Source organism: Triticum aestivum, chromosome 7A, assembly GCF_018294505.1.
Source record: "Triticum aestivum cultivar Chinese Spring chromosome 7A, IWGSC CS RefSeq v2.1, whole genome shotgun sequence".
Taxonomy (NCBI): domain Eukaryota; kingdom Viridiplantae; phylum Streptophyta; class Magnoliopsida; order Poales; family Poaceae; genus Triticum; species Triticum aestivum.
In genome coordinates this window covers 3,951,066-3,973,603 of record NC_057812.1, presented here as the reverse complement: position 1 = coordinate 3,973,603, position 22,538 = coordinate 3,951,066, and the positions used below count along the sequence as shown (strand labels likewise).

Here is a 22,538-nt window from a genome sequence, read left to right as displayed (position 1 = left end):
TCAGTTGCCTTGCCAAGAGCTACATGCATAGCCTTTTCAATTTCAGGAGATATCAGATAAAATAGGACGTGCCTTCCGAACTAGATGCGCCAAAATTAGCTAGAGTTTTCTGCGGACAATAATAAATAATAATATAAAATTCCATCAGCATTGCACAACAGGATTTAGTTGCAGCTAAAGTCATTAACTGAAAGGATTTGCTCAGGTCATAAAGTAGAAGACAAAATGAAGCAACCACGGTATTAAAACACATTTCTATGAGAACTAAGAGCGCATGTCAGTTACCTTGACACAGGAGGGGGGGGGGGGGGAGCAAAAAGTAAGTCACCATTCAATTCAGTAGCAGCACAAACAAATCTGACCAAGTACTGATAGCTGTACAAAAAACCCCGACCAGCTAAGCACTTTCTATCTCAGCAAATCATATGTTTCTTTGCTGTTGTAGTTGGTTCAAGTTCTTGCAAGTTACGTGATCGACTCCCTATTATTAATAGTACTTGGGAATTCATTTAGCACTTGAAATGTAAAAAAAAAACTCTCACGAGATGTAACAAGATGTGTTAACCAGTTATTCTTAATGCCCTCGGAAAGTTAAGCACTTCTATAGTTGCATGATATTCGGGAACATTTTCACTGATCAGTTTCTCAAGACATATCATGTTGACTGGCTATACAACTGTCAAACTTTACAGCGGTTCTGGTTGTCAAAAGAAGCGAAAAGCTGCAATGTAAATAATTGTGAGAATATATTTTGTCGTCAAGAAAGGCTGCATAAAAAGGAGACAATAAACAGCAGGTCAAACAGTTGCTGACACATCAACATTAAGGTTTTTGCAGCAAGAGTAAAGTATTTCTCAAATTGATTGCAAATTTGGACTTTGGACCAACCCTGTCAAAATTCAGTCACCAGAGAAGGTAAAAGAAATAGTAAGAGAAACAGGGGAGCAATGAATCCAACAACAGTTGAAGCGCCGTGCAAGGAGCATGATCAGAACCACCGGCCAACCTCATTTTATTTATTTCCTTTTAGATCATAATAATATGTAAACAGAAACATCATAGAGAAAAGCGAGATGTGATGTCGTACCTAACTGTGACTGATAAGGAAGTCAAACAAAAAGTTGCTGAAAGCCAAAAATGAGGCTGAGATAGGCACTAGTTTCTGATACAATGAGGAACTTCTTTTCTTTATGTAATTACATTGCTTACAAGAATTTTCTATACCAAATCATTAGCAACTCTTATTTAATATGCTAAAAAATGTTAGCCAGCCTGATTATCTTATAACTGAATTCACAGTACCAATATAGCAATCAAGACATATGAGTAGATCCTTAACCACACATATATGCATTACCTGAAAATCTGAGATCGAAATGAAGGTGATCATGACTTCTGCTTATGCCTTCATAGTGGGCGCCACACATCTGAAGCTTGCACCAATGGAGTTAAAGTATCAGGTTCATATCCTTGTCAAGTCATCTTAGGGTAGCTGCCTAACCCTTTCTCTCTTAGGTTCTCTTCCTGTATCAGAGGTCATTGAATATCGAACTAATAATGGCAGTGCAACAAGTCAAGCCCCACGTCCAGAGGATCCATCAACCCTCCTTGTATTGGAACAATCTGGGCAAGCAACAACTGAAAGGACAAGCTCAACAAATAACATTCATCCACCTCATGTCGATACTCGAATACAAACGAAACAAACAACCCCCAACAAAGCATGTCTCCAGTGAAAAAGGAAGCTACATCAAAATTGCTCAGAAACAGCCAGCTGCAGCAGGTAGCAGAGCCTTTCTTGATCATCAAGCTTATTACATTTCAGTAAATGGACACCCCAGGTTTAGTCTGGGCTAAAACGCACGCTGACCTGCGCTTTCAACAAACATGCTTCAAAATGTATGTATGCATTCAGTACTTGTTTCGCCACGAGTGCCAGTTTAGCTTCAGCTGGTACCACAGAGGGGATATGCCATGGACTCCACTGGACAAGCGTGAGTCGAAGACGTTGAATTCGCGGCGCCGCAGGGAGTCCAGAAGGACCTGGGCCGGCACGGCTGGGAGGAGCACGGGGACAGCCTCTGCTGGCACAGACGCGGCCAGCTCCCGCGCCTTCTGCAGGTGAGCTTCGGCAACAGACGCAACCTTGAAAACTGCATCCGGGAGCGCATCGCCCATCCTGACCTCTGTCCGGCCACCTTCCCGGGCAAGCAGCCCACACTCCTCGGCCACACTCGCCGGGATGTACGGTATCTTCCCTTGCTTGCTGACATGGTGAGGCAGCGCCTTGAGCAGCAGCAGCAGCCCACTCGCCTTGCCGATATGCGACGCAGCATGATCAGCAATGGTGGACTGTATCCCACCAGCCTGCAGCGTCATGTACAGGATGGTCGACTGGGTGTCCTCCGCGTACCTCTCCAGCTCCGGAATATTCTCAGGAATGGCGTCGTCATCCCGGTTTCCATCATTTATCCTCGCCTCCAGCGACCGCTTGAGCCAGTGCTTGCTGACCTTGTGCTCGGAGAGAACCGAGGAGAGCGCGAGCGCGACGGGGTGCTCGACCTTCTTGCCGGCGCAGACCTTGTCGACCACGTCCTTCCACCAGAGGAGGCGCATGAGGCCCTTGCGGGGGTCGGACACGACGTCCATGGCCTTGGCCGTCTCGACGTTGAAGGCCCAGAAGGTGAACGCGGCCTTGCGCATGGCCGGAGGTAGGTGGAGCAGGCAGAGGTAGTTGTGGTAGTCGTAGCTGCGCACCTGCTGGACGCAGTACGAGAGGGCCGTCCGCAGGCTGCCGCTCACCGCGGTGCCCCCACTCATGAGGTCTGCTTCAGGTGTGTATAAGACGCTGCAGCGAAGAGGAAATGCAGTTGTATTAAGTCAGATGTGTGCATGACAAGATCGGTGGATGGAACCGCTGGACAGGTACTGGCAGAGTAAACTGGCAAGCAAAGCATTAAGCATAGAATCTGATTGTTTTTCACCTAACAGTCTTAAGAAAAAAGTATGATCCACCTAACAGGGTAATATGTAGTGCTAGCATGAATGAAAATTGCGCAGTGGAACTTGTGAAAATGAGGCGCTGTATTTGCATTTGAGATCCTGATGAAACTGGATTCAGTTAGCCCACATCGCAACCAAAATCAGAGATGTGCACTGGACTGGAACTTGCAGTCGGTTCTAGAATTGGCGGTGTCGTTCATGGAGATGGGAATGTGAGTTAGCAGCTAGCGAGGTGTCTCACCAGTAACAGAAATGGACCAATTTTGGACTCGTTTGTAGTCACTAGCAAATAGCAATCGGTTGCAGTAACGCAATACACATAGCACGAGCAGAGGAGCTAAGGTACAGATCCAGTCCGGGCCTTAGCCGAGAGATGCGGGCCCCGTGCTCTTCTAGGTGCCAGCGACCACATACGGCGGCGAGGGGCGCGGGGCAAGTAGGGGAGCGCGCGGCCAGCGGCAGGCACCGCGCCGGAGACGAAAGCGACGCCTGCGGCAGGGCTCAGAGTGCCGCGCGGCTGGCTGAGGTGGGGAGAAAAGCGGGGGAGTAGCATACCGTGGCGGTGGGGCGGAGACCACCGGAGGAGCAGAGCAGATCACGGTCGCCGGAGACGGGAGGGAGGAGCAGGACCGATGTGGACGATGGACTGGATCGTGGCTGTGACCTCTCTGTGGCCTTCCGAGCGGGTCCGATGGGCTACGCCCACGGGCCTCTCTGCGAGGCCCATCAGAAGGAGGAGCCCCACGTGGCGGGCCGCGGCACCGCGGGGGCGTTATCCTTGGCGCGCCACCCGTTCCGTTCGGTTCTGTTCGCGCGCGACCCACCAGACGGACGATGCTTCTGCTGCGCGCCAGCCCGGCGCCGGCGGCCGTCCCGATCTCCTCCTTCTCCGCGGCGCCGGTGCCAGTGGCTTACGCAGCCAGGTCGTCCTTCTCCACCACCACGGCCCGCTGCTCCGTCGGCAACCTCTCGCCGGTCCAGTTCGAGCCGCTCCGCGCCGACGCCGACGCCGGCCCCGGCCCCGATCCCGCCTTCCTCCAAGCAGCCGCGGCCACCGCCGACGTCGACGAGCAAGACCAGCCGCAGCAGGAGCAGGAGCATGGCGGGAAGGAGGAGGAAGACCAGGGGAAGAAGGGCGGCATCAACGTGCCGCGCCAGCGCTACATCGCGGTGCCCAAGGCGGCGCTGCTCGACGCCGCCCTCTCCCTCTTCCCCTCCCAGCCCGCCGCCGAAGACTTCAGGCGATTCGCGAGGCCAGTACTCACTCCCGCGCCCCTCCTCTACCACCAGATGATGGGATCGGCATGTAAAGAATGGGGAAATTCACATGCCCTTTGCTCATGCGCTGCAGGTGCTTGGACGCGGTCCTGCACGCGGAGCACAAGGAGACGCTCGAGCAGATGCGCGCCTACTACATGCTCCCGGACGACGAGGACGAGGAGAATGGGCCTGGCAAAGCCTCCAGCGGCAGGGCGTCGTCATCGGTGAACGGCAGGGGCTCCGGGCTCTTCGGCATGTCCCAGGACGGCGATGACGACGACGACGGCAGGATGTCGTTTCTCTCCCGAAGCCTGGACTGGAAGACTCTGCTCGGCTTATCACCGGATCCAGCTCCCATTTCTCCCACCAGGTAGTAAAATCTGCTCTAATTTTCTGTGGTTATACTTGCCCAACCGATTGAAATTGGGACTGCTGCTTGCTACTGCTGGCTAGCTAAGCATGGTTCATTGATCTGTGTGATGCAAAAAGGGTTGCCTTTGCGACTCATTTCCAGCGCGCCTTCATGAACCTCCTGCGCAACGCTCAGTTCGAAGAGCTCTCCGCGCAGGACCTGCTCCTGACCTACTCCCTCAATAGTGATTACCTCCTGACGCTGCCAGTTTACGTCGACTGGAAGAAGGCAGCCGAGTCTAATGCCATCATATTCCGGTGAGTTTTAATTTGGTCCGGTGACTTCACAGACTGTTGCGTATATGCAAAAGGGAAATGGAGATCCCATGGTGTGACTAATTCTTTGACTTTGGCAGGCGTGGGTATTCGACCGAGAGCCAAAAAGGCCTGCTGTTGGTGGAGAAGCTTGATTACCTACAGTCCAAACTGTTGCAGAAAATTTTCTTCAGCCTTTCCAAACCCTTGGGGAAACTGGGGAAATGGACCAATGAGGTCAGTCAATCCTCCCCTCATGACAGTCCATTTGATCACATTCACTATGTCACACTCTGACTGAACTCACTTATACATGTACTCCTTTAGATTGTTGTAGCGAACTTTCCTGCACGGCTAGAACATGCTGAATACACTATTATTCATGTTATTATTCTCTTGTCTAAACTTATAATGACTGCTAGACCTGTTACTTCTATGATTCAGCATGCCCATGCAACTCTTAGCTAATTGTATGTGATTATTTTAGTTCTTGCCAGGCATTGAAAAAATCAACAGGGAGCCCGGGATTTCAGATCTGGATTGACAAATTGAAGCTCTGGCTGAAAGAGCAAACTTATGCAGAGAATTCACTCTTGTTGATAGAAAACTATTCTAGGGGCAAGCTTACGCCAGATCAATTACCAGATGCAGATCTTCCTATTTGGATTGCTGCACAAAGGGCAGTCTCTCGTTATGAAGGATTCCTGTCACCTGTTGGTCCTCGCGGCAGACTCCTAAGAAGAGTGCTTACATGGACAGGATTAATTCCATCTCTGCCAGAGGCAACGCTGAAATCTGATACTGAAGCAAAACAATCTGAAGGCTATGTGAGGTTAGATTCCGAGTAGATGCAGGTTTTTGTATGCTATTTTAGGGACACATCTTTGCTTCTGCTTTATATGAACTTAGGCAAATCTAGCATTAGTACTAGGGGAGACCAGGGTTTGACTGTAAGTATATAACCTCATAACCACTTGCTAATTATAAATTCTTATTTTCCTTTGTGTACATTCTTCTATACCACAAGAACCCCAGAAGTATTGCTGTCACCCGTATTTATCGGTTTCTTTCTTTTCCTATGTATATTATCGTTGAAATGCGATATAATCAACATTAAAATTTATACTACAGGGTTTTCCTTGTTTATTTGGGGTGCATCTTTGGTACTTGACCGCTATATGTTTATGAATTTATGAGATATATTCTGCTTTTGCTTCAGGCCAAATTTTCTGCCTAGAATTACCCTTGCAAACATATGGGAGCCAGCAAGCAGAGAAGCTTGTGACAACAATATTTGGGAGATAATAAAAGCTTCTTTTGGCATTTTATTTGCCAAGTCTACTCTCCAGGTACTTAGTATTTGATATCTGAACACCCTTTCTTACCAGTAGGTTATGGATATGACTATTTATATTATGATTGTGAAGTATTCACCGTGTTGTGTGAAAAAGAGAGGGTAGAGTGGTTCAAAGCTTCGAGCACTATTATATCATTGAATCCTGCTTCACGTGCAAATAGAATTGGCTTGCACTCTGTAGTCTCATATGTGCCATGAAGCACCTTGTGTAATGAAGCATAAGCATAAGAAACAGTTTAAATGTAAACAAATCGTGGACACAACATTTGCCCCAAATGTCCCAGACATTTTTTTCATTAGCTGCAAACTGACAATATTCTGATGATTATCTGTTATTCTCTTTTTACTTATTGTGGGTTTGGGATGCTCATAAGCTACATAAATGTCATTTATCAAAATAGTCTGCAACGAAGAGACATAATTCCATTTAGTTATTTGCCAGGAACCAGCATTCGAAGAACTGATCATACTTTATTCCGATGATTCTGCTCAAAGTAATGAGAAGGAGAGTTCTGAGATGCAGATGCTGCCGCCGCAGTTGAAAATTTACGAGAAAATACCCATCCCAGATCTGCCAGTAAGCGCATCAGTCTCATGGGCACATTTGGTTTACCTACATGTAGAGTATAATGCTCATAATCTCTATCTATTATGGTTATTAAGATGGAAAAATTGGACAAACTCGTCAATGCAGATTTCAGTACTGACAATCTGACGTTGCATCCAAAAGCCTATGCACTATTAAGAATATACTTAGCATCAGTACTTTCTATTTCGAGAAAACACAAGAGAAATGTTTATCTTCTGTGTTAAGAGAATAGTGCCAAATATCATAGTAACTACCCTTGTCTGCAGGTGGTTTTCCCTCACAAAAAGTTGTCATTCCGCATCCTTGATACAGTAATTCCCTCTTGATTCTTTTTTTCTCCTTTTCATTTTGACTCCTGCACTTTAGATTGTTGAGATAACATTTTCCTTAATACAGGTAAGGCTTGATATAGCCACCGTTATAGGATTGTTGGCATATGTTGTCAACTACAAATTTGAGAGTTTAGCCTCATCTCCGTAAGTATGTAGTTTGCATCAGTAATATTAGAGAATTCTTTCTTATTTTCTCAAAACAAGTAACGTTGTTTGCATTCTTCCATGGTATGTAATGCAGGTCAGCTTTCCTTCTTGATCTAGCTGCTTTTACTGCACTCGCAATACTCGTGTTCCGTGTGACTCTGGGATACAAACAGACCAGAGATAGGTACCAGGTAGAAAATTTATATTAATCTATATTTGCATAATAGTGAAAGTGTTTATATGGTTCGATTTGCAAAGGGGAACAGACATAGCTAGTATGCTAGTAGTCCCTCCGTAAACTAATATAAGAGTGTTTAGATCACTACTTTAGTGATCTAAATGCTCTTATATTAGTTTACAGAGGGACTACTTGTTAAGCTTCATGCACTAGCCAACGCAACCAATAGTCCGAACTGATGGAAAGGGTTAGGAAATCCACATATACACTTCAACAGTACTGACTCATGAGTACATGCATAAAAACAATGATACAATTTTAAATGGCAAAGCTTGTTAAGTTAATGTCTTTAGGAAACCAAGGTTTTTATGTGCTTCTCAGTGCGACAGAAGATATAGTTTGTTTGACATCAATACCTCTTCTCAGCTTTTGGTCAATAAGACGCTCTACGAAAAGACATTAGCAAGTGGCTTTGGTTCAGTTTACTTTCTTCTTGATGCTTCCGAGCAACAACAGGTAACATTTAATGTACAGCCCAAAGCATAACTTTTATGCATTTTGACTCTCTATTTGAGCAAGAAAATCCCCTCATCTTCTCTTTTTGTACAGTATAAAGAAGCACTCCTGGCATATGCTATGTTACTTGGCAGAAATAAGGTATGCCTTGCTGCTTTTACTACTTGAGACTTGTCACATTTAATTTACTGATTCCTTGTCCTGATTCCATCCATGCAGGTGTCATCTCGCTCAAGCATCAGGGATATGTGCGAACAGTTTATGTATGAGAAGTTTAATGCTAAGGTTGGGAGTCGACACCTTCTATTCATGTATTCTGCGGTTGTCGTGAAATCATTAAGCATGGTTCTGATATCCTTTTAGATTGAAATGCCTATCGACAAAGCTATGGAGACGCTGCTGCGGTTGGGTCTGGTGGTCGAGCTGTCAACTAACGGCAGCTCCTCCTCTGTAATAGCTCTTCCCTGTCCAGACGCTTACGAGATCCTCAAAAGCCGCTGGGATAGTCTGCTGGAGCATAAGACATAGCAAGGTTAGTAAAGGATTGTGTGATGGAGGATGCTCTTTGAACCGGAAGGGCTTGCCTAAGATTCATGCTGTATATTCTGCAGGGTGATGAAACCTCGCTACAAATCGAGTTTTGTTTGTACAGCGGAAGGCAAAATCACAGTGTAGTCAAGTATGTGGCCTCTGATTTTGCTTGATCTCTCCAAGGTGTACACCGGAGAAGTTGAAGGAAAAATATTCTACCGAATTTCACAAAAAAAAGGCACTTCTGAATTTCCAACTTCGAGCCAAGGAGAATAGCAGTTGTTGATAGACAATATGATCTCTCTCTCTCTCTCTCTCTCTCTCTCTCTGTGCAGACAAGTGGGAATTTCTAGGATATGAATTTGTGCATAAGCTCAGTCCAAGATTTGTATATATTTTCGAGGTATATATATTTATTCAGAAAATGTTCAGCGTGCCATACAGGCCACAAAGGGGAATTGACCGAGAATTACGCATGGTTTTTGCGGGCTGATAGATGATCTGGTTCCTTTTTTATCTGTTGAGAAGAGAAGGTTAAGTTCCTGGTCTGGCGATGCTAATTGGCAGTCACCCGCCAGTTAGTCCCTCAATGGGCCAATTCCGACCAGGTGTTATTTCCTTTTTGGGAAAGTCATCCCTTGGTCAAACTTTCCATTAACTTCTGGAAAATCCAGCTCCAAATTTTCGAATTTCTAGAACTTGGGAAATTTTAAAACTTCCAGTAACTCAGACTTGAGGAATTTGGAACTTTGAGAAAATTTCAAATATCCATAATTTCTAAAACTCCCACCTGTTGTGGTTGCCTCTTCCTCTCTAAGTTTCATTCAGATGTGAATGTCCAAGTTGTGCATTGGAGAAGTTGCTTCTGAATTTCCAGGGAAAAAAGGAGACTCTTCTGAACTTGTTTTTTCAAGGGAAAACAGTAACTATCCTACCGCTTGTAAATATAATTTTTCAAATGCCTGTACATGAAGGTAAAATAACAAAAGATAAAAATAGAGAGTGGCATTCAAACGTAGCCTTGCTTGCAATTCATGATATGATTTAGTTGTTGCACCGTTTATAACTAACCATGGCAAGCCCTGCTTTTCAAATTTCCCTGCATCTGTAGAGGGAGGTTCGGCTGGGTTTCTTGTGCCCCAAATGGGCCACCCGCCACCCAACTGATAAGAATAGCCAGCCACCTAACTGAAGAAAGAAACAACATAAATTCAGATCTGAAAGAGGTGTCATGATTCAGATGTGCAATAAAAAAACTACTGTACTCCCTCTGTAAACTAATATAAAAGCGTTTAGATCACTACTTTAGTTATCTAAACGCTCTTATATTTCTTTACGGAGGAGGGAGTATGTTTGAACATGTCTTGGGATGCCAACACGGTTTGGACGGTGGCCCTTGGACAACCCATGGGGCGAGCTGCTCACCAAGAAAATCATTTAGTTGTTTTTTTTAGGGAAAGAAGAAAAATCATTTAGTTGTGGCCACCCCTTTTCAAAAGCCCAAACTATTTTTTATAGGGATCAGGGCCCAGCAGCGAAGGGAGAGGGAGAGGCCCAATTCTAAGGATCGATCTGGAGCCCCGTTCCCCTCTGGTCGCGTCCAGGTCTTCTTCCTCCTCTCAATTGCTCCTCCCCTAGTGTCCCCTGAATGGCCACATCTTCTTCATCCTTAGCTCCTCCCCATCTCCACTAGTCCCCTACTTCCCTGACTCCATGAGCAAGTCTGCAGGTGCGTGAGGTGAGTCCCCTCCCAAATCTCCATCTCCTTCTATTTTCTCGTAGATAGATTCTTTCTCAAATCCAACAGCAGCAAGTGGATCTGCAGCCTGTAGCAGCATATTCTCCATACTTACTTGCATTTTCTTACTGTCGCTTGCTATTTTTTCATAAATCTGACTCAGTTGCTTGCGCACAAACAAATCGCGCAACCCAGCTGCTGAGAGCGACCATGGATCTCGCGACGGGGGCCATGGGCAGCCTCCTCCTCAAGCTTGGCCAACTCCTCACGGAGGAGTACAAGCTGCAGACGGGCGTCAAGGAAGATGTTGGGTATCTAGAGAGAGAGCTGGAGAGCATGCATGCTGCCCTCCGCAAGGTTGGGGACGTGCCGCGAGACCAGCTCGACGAGCAGGTCAAGCTCTGGGCCAACCAAGTCAGGGACTTGTCATTCAGAATGGAGGACGTCGTCGACAAGTTCCTGGTGCGCGTCGAGGGAGCTGAGCCTGCCATCAAGCCACGCAAACTCAAGAAGCTCATGAAGAAGATGGGAGACTTGTTCAGCAAGAGCAAGACTCGCCATGAGATCTCCGATGAGATCAAAGACATCAAGCTCCGCGTCAAGGAGGCGGCTGACCGACGTGATAGGTACCGGGTCAACGGCATGGCTGCTAATCCAGTTGGCGCAACCACTGTTGACCCTCGCCTATTGGCTTTGTACAAGGACCAGAAAGAGCTCGTTGGTATTGATGATTCGTTGAATGAGCTAACCAAGATGATGAGTGATGGGGATGCTGATGGGTCCAGGCAACTCAAGATACTCTCTATTTTCGGATTCGGAGGCCTTGGCAAGACAACTCTTGCCAAAGCACTGTATGATAAGCATAAAGCGCAATTTGATTGCAGTGCTTTTGTTCCGGTTGGACGGAACCCTAGCGTGAAGAAAGTTCTCAATGACATACTCCTTGAAATTGACGGCCAAAAGTACTCGGAGTTGGATGAAAGGCAGCTAATCAACAAACTCCGAGGATTACTCGAGAACAAAAGGTATGCACCCTATTATGTAGTTTCATATACTTCAACTAGTGATTAGGGGGTTGCATGGAAGGCAACCAATTATTGAATTCTGAGAACAAGAGGTACGCCCCCTGTTATGTAATTTCATATACATCAGATAGTAAATGGGAGAGAATAGCGTCAATCCTGAGAAGAAATGAGTAGAACAATTGGTTTGAGACATATTATAAGATAAGGGTTTCGATGTCCTATCATCACTATTGTGTATTTTGCAAAAAATGTGTGCTTGTATGCGCATAATAATGTATTGTATCAAGGTTTCCCTACTCCATTATGGTTTATAATTTGGGTTGGGACTTCCGTCTTCCGTCGAACCTTCATCGTTGTTTCATATATTCTAAAATTTCTTACAATCGATGTCAATTCAAAAATATATCTAATAGTTGAAAGAATCTAGATTGGGAAATGTGTTAATCAAAACTATAATTTTGGACGATGAAATGGAATTAAACTCCGCACTTGCAACATGTCTCTCTCCTGGACCCCTCCATGTCCTGATTCAACAATGCAACTTTAGATTCCTCAACAAGTAGGCTAACATGCATGCATCCTCATTTTAAAGATATTTTGAATACTTAGGGGCCCTATAAAATATTTCCACTAATCTGTTATATCCCTTGCGCTATGGATGGCGATGACAGGTACTTGATTGTCACTGATGACATATGGGATAAAAAAACATGGGAGCTGGTCAAGACCGCTTTGGTGTGTAAGAATTGTGGAAGCAGGATAATCACAACTACTCGTACACTCGAAGTTGCCACAATGGCCAGTGAAGTATACAAGCTACAGCCACTTTCTCTTGATTTATCCAAGGATTTATTTCATAGAAGATTATCTTGTGCTGCAATAGAATGGAATAATCATCTTCCAGCAGTGGTATATGATAAAATTTTACACAAATGTGGTGGTATACCATTGGCTATAATCACAATAGCTAGTTTGCTTGCTGGTAAACCTGTGGAGTTTTGGTCTAAGGTATACACTTCAATTGGTTTTGGGCATGAAGAAAATGAAGACGTGGAGAACACGAGGAAAATACTTTTATTTAGCTATTATGATCTACCTTGTCACCTCAAGACTTGCTTATTGTATCTGAGCATCTATCCTGAAGATCATCTGATTGAAAAAGATAGTTTGATATGGAAGTGGGTCGCCGAAGGTTTTGTCCATGAGGAACTAGGGGTAGGACTATTCGAGATTGGTGAGAGGTACTTCAATGAGCTGGTGAACAAAAGCATGATAATGGCGGTAGAGGGAGATGAACATATTGGCATCATAACTGGGTGTCGTGTCCATGACATGATGGTTGATATGATATGCCTATTGTCAAAGGAGGAAAAGTTTGTTACTCTATTGGATAGTAAGGAGCAATATACATCTTCACATTGCAATGCTCGCAGGCTAGTTGTTCATCATAGAGCCCAGCCCCTGGCTACCACGTCAACATTACAAGCAAGGTCATTTAATGCCATGTGCAGTGTTGATTTGTTGCCATCACTTTCATGCTTTGAAGTTTTGCGTGTCCTAGCTTTGGAAGGCAATGGCACTTTGAATAAGTGTAGCTATAATCTTGAGCATGTTGGGAAGTTAGTTCACTTGAGGCACCTCAAACTAGGGAGCATTGGTATCAGTGAGCTCCCAAAGGAAATAGGACATCTGAAGTTTTTGCTGGTACTGGACTTGGGTAGAAATAGCATAAGGGAACTTCCAGAGAGTATTGGTCGATTAAGTGAACTGAAGTGCTTGAACATCTGGGAAACAGACATTGAAGTGCCATACTGGATCGGAAATTTGACATCTCTGGAAGAGTTGTGCCTAGGAGGAGTTCATGGGCACTCCAACTTTGTGACAGAGCTGGGCAAGCTGACAGAGTTGAGGAAGCTCCGCATTTTTAAAAGCGTATATGTACATGGCGATAGGAGAATGAATAGTTGGGCCAAGTCTGTAGCCAAACTGAGCAAGATCCAAGTCATAGACATTGGTTTAGTTGTCGGGTGTAGGGATTCCAGTCACAGTCACGAAGAGAACCCCTGGGAACGGATTGTTCTGTCTCCACAAATACGTGTTCTACACATGTCCTGCCTAGAACCTGGGATGATGGCAAGGATCAATCCCTCGCTTCTTCCGAATCTGTCCCATTTAAAACTGCATGTATGCAGTCCAGATATGGAGGTCTTTGGAAGTTTTCGAGAGCTTGTCGCCCTCAAGCTGGAGACGGTGTCAACTCTCCACCATGACACCATTGGCGGCGGTGCAGGTGCGTTCCCCAAGCTAAGGTTCTTCAGGACAGAAGCAACGCTTGACTCGTTTCAAGAGGGGGATATGCCGGTCCTTGAATCACTCCAGTTTGAGGTCGTAGCACAGTCCAGTGATGATGGCATTAGCTTTGACTTTGACTTTGCTAGCCTAGGGAACCTCCCTTTGCTTAAGAGAGTCGTCATCACTTTATATGCCCCTCGTGCGGACGACGAGAAGGCCAAGGAAACGGCGAAGCGTGCAATGGATATGCTTCCCAACCGTGTCGAGCATTCTATCATACCAAGGGCTACAGAGAACTGGCGTCGGAGGTAACCAAGTGTATATTTATTTATTCGTCAGTGCTGATCTCCATGGGCAGCGCTACCCGTGTATCTCACAGATCTCCTTTTCCTTTCTTTCCCAGATTAAAACATCGATTGAGCTAATCTAGCCATGCAACTCCACCTCCACGAAACAAGGTACGTACTCCCTATCTAAGTAGAGTATTTATCTGCACCTTGTTTTTTTTCTTTTTAGGCAAGATTAAATAAAAGGAACTGCCAATCAACTGTAAAAAAGCAACTACAAATCTGCCCACACGATACATATATTTTTCTCATCATTTTAAATCAATGAAAAAATAGCATGCTATGACAAAATAGCGTGGCCCTTAAAATACGCTATTAGAGAGACATTGTACATCGATTTATTTAGTTAGATATTGCTCAGGACGCTATAGCGTGCTATTTTTTCACTGTTTTAAATAGTAACCATTGATACTCCACAAACACATTTTCTGAGAGTTACTCCATTTATGCAGGCGGGCAGCAGTGTTAACAAATCACAGCAGAAAAAGAAAAGGGATTGGGAGGCTTCTGTTTGTTTGCTCTATTTATTGTCTTTTAAGCAAAGGGAAAAAACACAAAAATATCTACTTATTTTACTATCTTTTCAAGAAATGGAAAAGCCGCACAAACTAAAAAGAAGTGTTTTTTTTGCTATGTTCTATTTTTTAGCAGAATAAAAATAAAAAAATGCTTGTTTGTTTTACTGCCTTTTGTAGTAAAAGAAAATGAAAATCACAAAAAAAACATGTTTATTTCTCTCCCTTTTGTAGTAATGGAAAAAACACAAAAAAATTGTTTTGAGGTCGAGTAGTCTGTTGCTTCGTTGTTCACTCGGAAAAAGAATTCTAAAAGAGGGTCTTGGGTTTTCTTTACCATTTATTTGGTGTGTGTCGTTTAGGTTTCTATCTTGGGTCTTGGTATTGGAGATTGTGCCTTCGTGTGTTTGTGTGTGTCCTGTTCTTTGGGTTTTAGTTTTTGGTTTAGGTGGGTTTGATGTGTATATGGGGGTGTGTGGAGTGGGGGTGTAACTCCGCCTATGCTAAGATGATGTTACGCTTCATGTTGCATAGCCGGTCTCAAGCCCGGAAAAAGGAGGAGGGGCCAAACTCTGCTCATTATGAAATTGTGTGACCATCTTTTCTTCGTATGATTGATTATACCCGTTACCTGTAGCATTTGCAGAACCAGAGTATGCGGTGGGTTTTTGGCATTTCCCTTTTCTGCCTCTTAGAGTTCCATTTCCATTTAGTGTTGTTTTTCCTGAGGGTGCAGCTATATCCTGGCTGCAAATCCATACCCATTTGGTATATGATGTCCAGGAGATCTAATGGGCAAAAGAAGTATCAGGTATGGCATGTTTATGTATGAAAATTTTGATGTAACCGTGAGGAGTCCATACCTTATGTCTGTAGTTTGATTCATGATTTCTGATCTGGATTGACAAACTGAAGCTCTGGCTGAAAGAGCAAACTTATGCAGAGAATTCACTGTTGTTGACAGAAAACTACTCTCGGGACAGGCATACACCAGATCAATTACCACAAATTTTGAGTCAATTTGGCCCAAAGTAGAAATTCCCACAAATTCACAGGTATCACCAATGGACAATTCGCAAACAAGTCGGCAACGCAGTTTGCAATGACTCAGTGGAGTTGTCCGTAGGGATATTAAATCTTCATTTTGTTATGGCGTGCAGAAAATTACAGGTTATTTGGTGCACGGTAAAACTGCCCAGCAGGATTATCTTGTCATTTTTTTAATAAAATCACCCACGAGTTATTTAAGCACCGAACTTTGCCGAGATGAAGAAGACTCGTGCTAGAGTGCTATGTGGAAAATCTCAACTCAGTTGAGTCGGTGAAGAGTGGGTAACCATTGATATGTGTTAGGTCTGACGTTGAGCGTAGGAATTGCGCACGCATGAAATATCCAACTTGCACCACGTATCCATACATACGATGAAGGCTACGATGGCTAGGCTAGCTCTCATATCATTCCTATCATATACTCCCTCCGTTCCTAAATATTTGTCTTTCTGAAGATTTCAACAAGTAATTACATACGGAACAAAATGACTGAATTTACATTTTAAAATATGTATACATACATCCGTATGTTGTAGTTTGTTTGAAATATCTAGAAAGACGAATATTTGGGAACAGAGGGAGTAGGATATGATGTCAAGTTTCTTCTCCAAGTATCTATACAAAGTCGATGAGGAGAATCAGCTCCCGAAGTCCTTTTCATCGAGCTTGTGGGCTGGCTGGCTGCACGACGATGCGGCCGCATGCAGTTATACTTGGCAAGGTCATATATATTAACTAGATGATTCTCCGCGTGTTGCTGCGGAATGTTATGCTACCAATAATGTTTTTGAGCATTATTACACTTCATCGCAATAAAACATCTAGTGGAATTTTTAGTCAATAAAGAGATATTGTACAAAAAGATATTGAGTGGTGAAGGTTGGCAGAAGTAATGTTATAAGTCGTTAACCTGTTTATACATTTGAAAAAAAATCTCACCAACATTTGGCTGAAAAAAAGTAATAACATTCCAATAAACAATTTAAGGCGGAAAATACGAGGGCAGCCTCTAGAACACGTTCTCATATATCGTCTACACACATACTTGTTGTATTCCAAAGAGTTGCAATTATACAGAAAGCAAAAATATGTAAGAGTAGGGATATATTTTCAATTGTCAACCTAAATACAATTTCATAATATTAAAAAAGGTCGTTCAACTCTCAGGCGCTCAATCAGCGCTCCTTGTGAGCACACTTGGTCCATACATATAGTAAAAGAACAATATTCGCTGCAATGCATGCCTGAATTGAAAAAAAAATATATACTTCATGATTACGAAGCACAATAATAAAACTTGTTGATAAACATCCGATTGATGAGATAATAATAATTAGGTGATCAGTCCAAAAACATAAATTGGCCTTTTTCAATCACAAATGTGATACCTCATTAGGTGCCTGAACTCCAAGAGGAACACCAAATAATAATCATAATTTAGGACAACATTAGAGCAACCAAAAGTCCAATCATTAAGAGATCATGGCCATGAAACACATAGCTCAGTCTGCATAGTCAACACGAAGCTCGGTTTGGTCAGGAAGTCAAGCGCCAGACCTCGCCGTGTCCCCCAGATGCTTTGCATCAACACCCCAGTGCCGCAGGGCATCTTCACGATGAGCCCCACAACCTCCTCCTACCTCCCGTCATCACCCTGCTAGCTCCGGCAGTAGCCGCCACGCACCAAGCCATCGAAACCCGAGCTCCCCTGCCACCCCTGCATCGACTACAAGCTCCTGGTGAGCTCCACCTTCCCTTTCTCCAGCTCTCCTGAGTCTCCTGGCAAGCACCCGAGGCTGGAGCGACGATGGCGAGGGCACCGATGAGTTCATGACGAGTGCGTTGGTATTGACCAAATGAGGAAGAGGAGTGGGAGTGAGAATGACGGGTGGGCCCTACACCAGCCTAATATTTGAATCAAACGTTGTGAGTTGTTTCATGCCACGTCATCATATATAGAGGGACCCAGCTGTCAGTTTTTCCGTCAAACAGCTCTAATCAACTGATCAACGTTTTCTGCAAACTGTCATCACAAAGATGGTGGGTTTTTGAAAAAAAATCTGAATGGTAGTGGTTTTCGGAATTAGGGTCCCCAATTATGGTGGTTTTTTTGCAATTTACACCCATGTAAGCCCTCCCTTTTTTCTTTCAAAAATTGGTTCAAAGCTGGGGAGGGGGGCATTGGCCCCCTCATATTAACACATTGCTCTGCCTTTGCATCGCCTTCACCATGGCCACCGCGGCATCCTCCTCGGTGACCTGCATGAGGCCGGCACTGTTGGAAATATGCCCTAGAGGCAATAATTATTATTATATTTCCTTGTTCATGATAATCGTTTATTATCCATGCTATAATTGTATTGATAGGAAACTCAGATACATGTGTGGATACATAGACAACACCATGTCCCTAGTAAGCCTCTAGTTGACTAGCTCGTTGATCAATAGATGGTTACAGTTTCCTGACCATGGACATTGGATGTCATTGATAACGGGATCACATCATTAGGAGAATGATGTGATGGACAAGGCCCAATCCTAAGCATAGCACAAGATCGTGTAGTTCGTATGCTAAAGCTTTTCTAATGTCAAGTATCATTTCCTTAGACCATGAGATTGTGCAACTCCCGGATACCATAGGAGTGCTTTGGGTGTGCCAAACGTCACAACATAACTGGGTGGCTATAAAGGTACATTACAGGTATCTCCGAAAGTGTCTGTTGGGTTGGCACGAATCGAGACTGGGATTTGTCACTCCGTGTAAACGGAGAGGTATCTCTGGGCCCACTCGGTAGGACATCATCATAATGTGCACAATGTGATCAAGGAGTTGATCACGGGATGATGTGTTACGGAACAAGTAAAGAGACTTGCCGGTAACGAGATTGAACAAGGTATCGGGATACCGACGATCGAATCTCGGGCAAGTATCGTACCGCTAGACAAAGGGAATTGTATACGGGATTGATTAAGTCCTTGACATCGTGGTTCATCCGATGAGATCATCGTGGAACATGTGGGAGCCAACATGGGTATCCAGATCCCGCTGTTGGTTATTGACCAGAGAGTCATCTCGGTCATGTCTGCATGCCTCCCGAACCCGTAGGGTCTACACACTTAAGGTTCGGTGACGCTAGGGTTATAGAGATATTAGTATGCGGTAACCCGAAAGTTGTTCGGAGTCCCGGATGAGATCCCGGACGTCACGAGGAGTTCCGGAATGGTCCGGAGGTAAAGAATTATATATAGGAAGTGCTATTTCGGCCATCGGGACAAGTTTCGGGGTCACCGGTATTGTACCGGGACCACCGGAAGGGTCCCGGGGGTCCACCGGGTGGGGCCACCTGCCCCGGGGGGCCACATGGGCTGTAGGGGGTGTGCCTTGGCCTATATGGGCCAAGGGCACCAGCCCCAAGAGGCCCATGCGCCAAGAGAAGAGGAAAAGGGGAGAGTCCTAAAGGGGGAAGGCACCTCCGAGGTGCCTTGGGGAGGATGGACTCCTCCCCCCCCCTTGGCCGCACCCTTCCTTGGAGGAAGGGGCAAGGGCTGCGCCTCCCCCTCTCCCTTGGCCCTATATATAGTGGGGAAAAGGAGGAGCAAACATACCTAAGGCCTGGCGCCTCCCTCTCCCTCCCGTGACACATCTCCCTCCTCCCGCAGCGCTTAGCGAAGCCCTGTTGGAATCCCGCTACTTCCACCACCACGCCGTCGTGTTGTTGGATCTCCATCAACCTCTCCTTCCCCCTTGCTGGATCAAGAAGGAGGAGACGTCGCTGCTCCGTACATGTGTTGAACGCGGAGGTGCCGTCCGTTCGGCGCTAGGATCATCGGTGATTTGGATCACGACGAGTACGACTCCATCAACCCCGTTCTCTTGAACGCTTCCGCGCGCGATCTACAAGGGTATGTAGATCCACTCCTCCCTCGTTGCTAGATGACTCCATAGATAGATCTTGGTGACACGTAGGAAAATTTTGAATTTATGCTACGTTCCCCAACAGTGGCATCATGAGCTAGGTTTATGCGTAGTTTCTATGCACGAGTAGAACACAAAGTAGTTGTGGGCGTTGATTTTGTTCAATATGCTTGCCGTTACTAGTCTTATCTTGATTCAGCGGCATCGTGGGATGAAGCGGCCCAGACCGACCTTACACGTATTCTTTCGTGAGACTGGTTCCACCGACAAACATGCACTAGTTGCATAAGGTGGCTGGCGGGTGTCTGTCTCTCCCACTTTAGTCGGATCGGATTCGATGAAAAGGGTCCTTATGAAGGGTAAATAGCAATTGGCATATCACGTTGTGGTCTTTGCGTAGGTAAGAAACGTTCTTGCTAGAAACCCATAGCAGCCACGTAAAACATGCAAACAACAATTAGAGGACATCTAACTTGTTTTTGCAGGGTATGCTATGTGATGTGATATGGCCAAAGGATGTGATGAATGATATATGTGATGTATGAGATTGATCTTGTTCTTGTAATAGGAATCACGACTTGCATGTCGATGAGTATGACAACCGGCAGGAGCCATAGGAGTTGTCTTAATTTATTTATGACCCGCGTGTCAACATAAACGTCATGTAATTACTTTAATTTATTGCTAACCGTTAGCTGTAGTAGTAGAAGTAATAGATGACGTGACAACTTCAAGAAGACACGATGATGGAGATCATGATGATGGAGATCATGGTGTCATGCCGGTGACGATGATGATCATGGAGCCCCGAAGATGGAGATCAAAAGGAGCAAAGTGATGATGGCCATATCATGCCACTATTGATTGCATGTGATGTTTATCATGTTTATACATCTTATTTGCTTAGAACGACGGTAGTAAATAAAATGATCCCTTATTAAAATTTCAAGAAAGTGTTCCCCCTAACTGTGCACCGTTGCGACAGTTCGTTGTTTCAATGCACCACGTGATGATCGGGTGTTTGATCCAAACATTCACATACAACGGGTGTAAGACAGATTTACACATGCAAACACTTAGGGTTAACTTGACGAGCCTAGCATGTACAGACATGGCCTCGGAACACAAGAGACCGAAAGGTCGAGCATGAGTCGTATGGTAGATACGATCAACATGAAGATGTTCACCGATGATGACTAGTCCGTCTCACGTGATGATCGGACACGGCCTAGTTGACTCGGATCATGTAATCACTTAGATGACTAGAGGGATGTCTATCTGAGTGGGAGTTCATAAGATGAACTTAATTATCCTGAACATAGTCAAAAGGTCTTCGCAAATTATGTCGTAGCTCGCGCTTCAGTTCTACTGTTTAGATATGTTCCTAGAGAAAAATTTAGTTGAAAGTTGATAGTAGCAATGATGCGGACTAGGTCCGTAAACTGAGGATTGTCCTCATTGCTTCATAGAAGGCTTATGTCCTTAATGCACCGCTCAGTGTGCTGAACCTCGAACGTTGTCTAAGGATGTTGCGAACATCTGACATACACATTTTGATGACTACATGATAGTTCAGTGCGTAATGCTAAATGGTTTAGAATTGAGGCACCAAAGACGTTTTGAAACGTCGCGAAACATATGAGATGTTTCGAGGGCTGAAATTGGGATTTCAGGCTCGTGCCCACGTCAAGAGGTATAAGACCTCCGACGATTTTCTTAGCCTGCAAACTAAGGAGAAAAGCTCAATTGTTGAGCTTGTGCTCAGATTGTCTGAATACAACAATCATTTGAATCAAGTGGGAGTTGATCTTCCGGATAAGATAGTGATGTTTCTCCGAAGTCATTACCACCAAGCTGCTAGAGCTTCGTGATGAACTATAATATATCAGGGACATATATGATGATCCTTGAGATATTCGCGATGTTTGACACAAAAGTAGAAATCAAGAAGGAGCATCAATTGTTGATGGTTGGTGAAACCACTAGTTTCAAGAAGGGCAAGGGCAAGAAGGGATACTTCATGAAACGGCAATTCAGCTGCTGCTCTAGTGAAGAGACCCAAGGTTGAACCCAAACCCGAGACTAAAGTGCTTCTGTAATAAGGGGAACAGCCACTGGAGCAGAATTACCCTAGATACTTGGTAGATTAGAAGGCTGGCAAGGTCGATAGAAGTATATTGGATATACATTGTGTTGATGTGTACTTTACTAGTACTCCTAGTAGCACCAGGGCATTAGATACCGGTTTGGTTGCTAAGTGTTAGTAACTCGAAATAAAAGCTACGGAATAAACGGAGACTAGCTAAAGTTGAGCTAACGATATGTGTTGGAAGTGTTTCCAATGTTGATATGATCAAGCATCGCACGCTCCCTCTACCATCGAGATTGGTGTTTGCATTGAGCATAGACATGATTGGATTATGTCTATCGCAATACGGCTATTCATTTAAGGAGAATAACGGTTACTCTGTTTATTTGAATAATACCTTCAATGGTCTTGCACCTAAGATGAATGGTTCATTGAATCTCGATCATAGTGATACACATGTTCATGCCAAAAGATATAAGATAGTAATGATAGTGCCACCTACTCGTGGCACTGCCACTTAAGTCATATCGGTATAAAACGCATGAAGAAGCTCCATGTTGATGGATCTTTGGGCTCACTCGTTTTTGAAAGGTTTGAGACATGCAAACCATGTCTAATGGTGTATAGGCATGAAGAAACTCCATGCAAATGGACCGTTTGGACTCACTTGATTTTGAATCACTTGAGACATGCAAATCATACCACATGGGCAAGATGACTGAAAGCCTCGTTTTCAGTAAAATGGAACTAGAAAGCAACTTGTTGGAAGGAATACATTTTGATGTGTACAGTCCAATGAGTGCTGAGGCATGTAGTGGATATCGTTATGTTCTTACTTCACAGATGATTTGAGTAGATGTTGAGTATATTTACTTGATGAATCACGAGTCTGGATTATTGAAAGGTTCAAGTAATTTCAGTGTGAAGTTGAAAGATCGTCGTGACAAGAGGATAAAAGATCTATGATATGATCATAGAGATGAATAT

General features: G+C 44.6%; 3 protein-coding genes across 4 annotated transcripts; 2 read left to right on the top strand and 1 right to left on the bottom strand.

Annotated features, from left to right (window-relative positions):
• Window positions 1–1,639: 1,639 nt before the first annotated feature.
• LOC123148915 (NADH dehydrogenase (ubiquinone) complex I, assembly factor 6) lies at window positions 1,640–3,714 on the bottom strand. Its single transcript, XM_044568435.1, has 2 exons — window positions 3,559–3,714; window positions 1,640–2,848 (listed from the first exon to the last, which is right to left on the bottom strand). The coding sequence occupies exon 2, from the start codon at window positions 2,818–2,820 to the stop codon at window positions 1,912–1,914; it is 909 nt and encodes a 302-aa protein (XP_044424370.1). The 5' UTR covers window positions 2,821–2,848; window positions 3,559–3,714; the 3' UTR covers window positions 1,640–1,911.
• Window positions 3,715–3,802: 88 nt separating this feature from the next.
• LOC123148914 (uncharacterized) lies at window positions 3,803–9,055 on the top strand. Its single transcript, XM_044568434.1, has 15 exons — window positions 3,803–4,256; window positions 4,355–4,633; window positions 4,753–4,932; window positions 5,031–5,166; window positions 5,427–5,761; window positions 6,149–6,278; window positions 6,729–6,863; window positions 7,142–7,186; window positions 7,272–7,351; window positions 7,449–7,545; window positions 7,959–8,048; window positions 8,142–8,189; window positions 8,268–8,333; window positions 8,412–8,580; window positions 8,660–9,055. The coding sequence occupies exons 1-14, from the start codon at window positions 3,838–3,840 to the stop codon at window positions 8,574–8,576; spliced, it is 2,205 nt and encodes a 734-aa protein (XP_044424369.1). The 5' UTR covers window positions 3,803–3,837; the 3' UTR covers window positions 8,577–8,580; window positions 8,660–9,055.
• Window positions 9,056–10,134: 1,079 nt separating this feature from the next.
• LOC123154630 (disease resistance protein RGA5) lies at window positions 10,135–14,663 on the top strand. Of its 2 annotated transcripts, none has more exons than XM_044573316.1 (5): window positions 10,135–10,317; window positions 10,481–11,342; window positions 12,014–13,942; window positions 14,038–14,092; window positions 14,434–14,663. In XM_044573316.1, exons 2-4 carry the CDS (start codon window positions 10,528–10,530, stop codon window positions 14,057–14,059), a joined length of 2,766 nt encoding a protein of 921 aa, XP_044429251.1. In that variant the 5' UTR covers window positions 10,135–10,317; window positions 10,481–10,527; the 3' UTR covers window positions 14,060–14,092; window positions 14,434–14,663. The 2 variants fall into 2 exon arrangements, with proteins under 2 accessions (XP_044429251.1, XP_044429250.1); XM_044573315.1 differs by having other exon boundaries at window positions 10,154–10,317; window positions 10,513–11,342.
• Window positions 14,664–22,538: the final 7,875 nt, after the last annotated feature.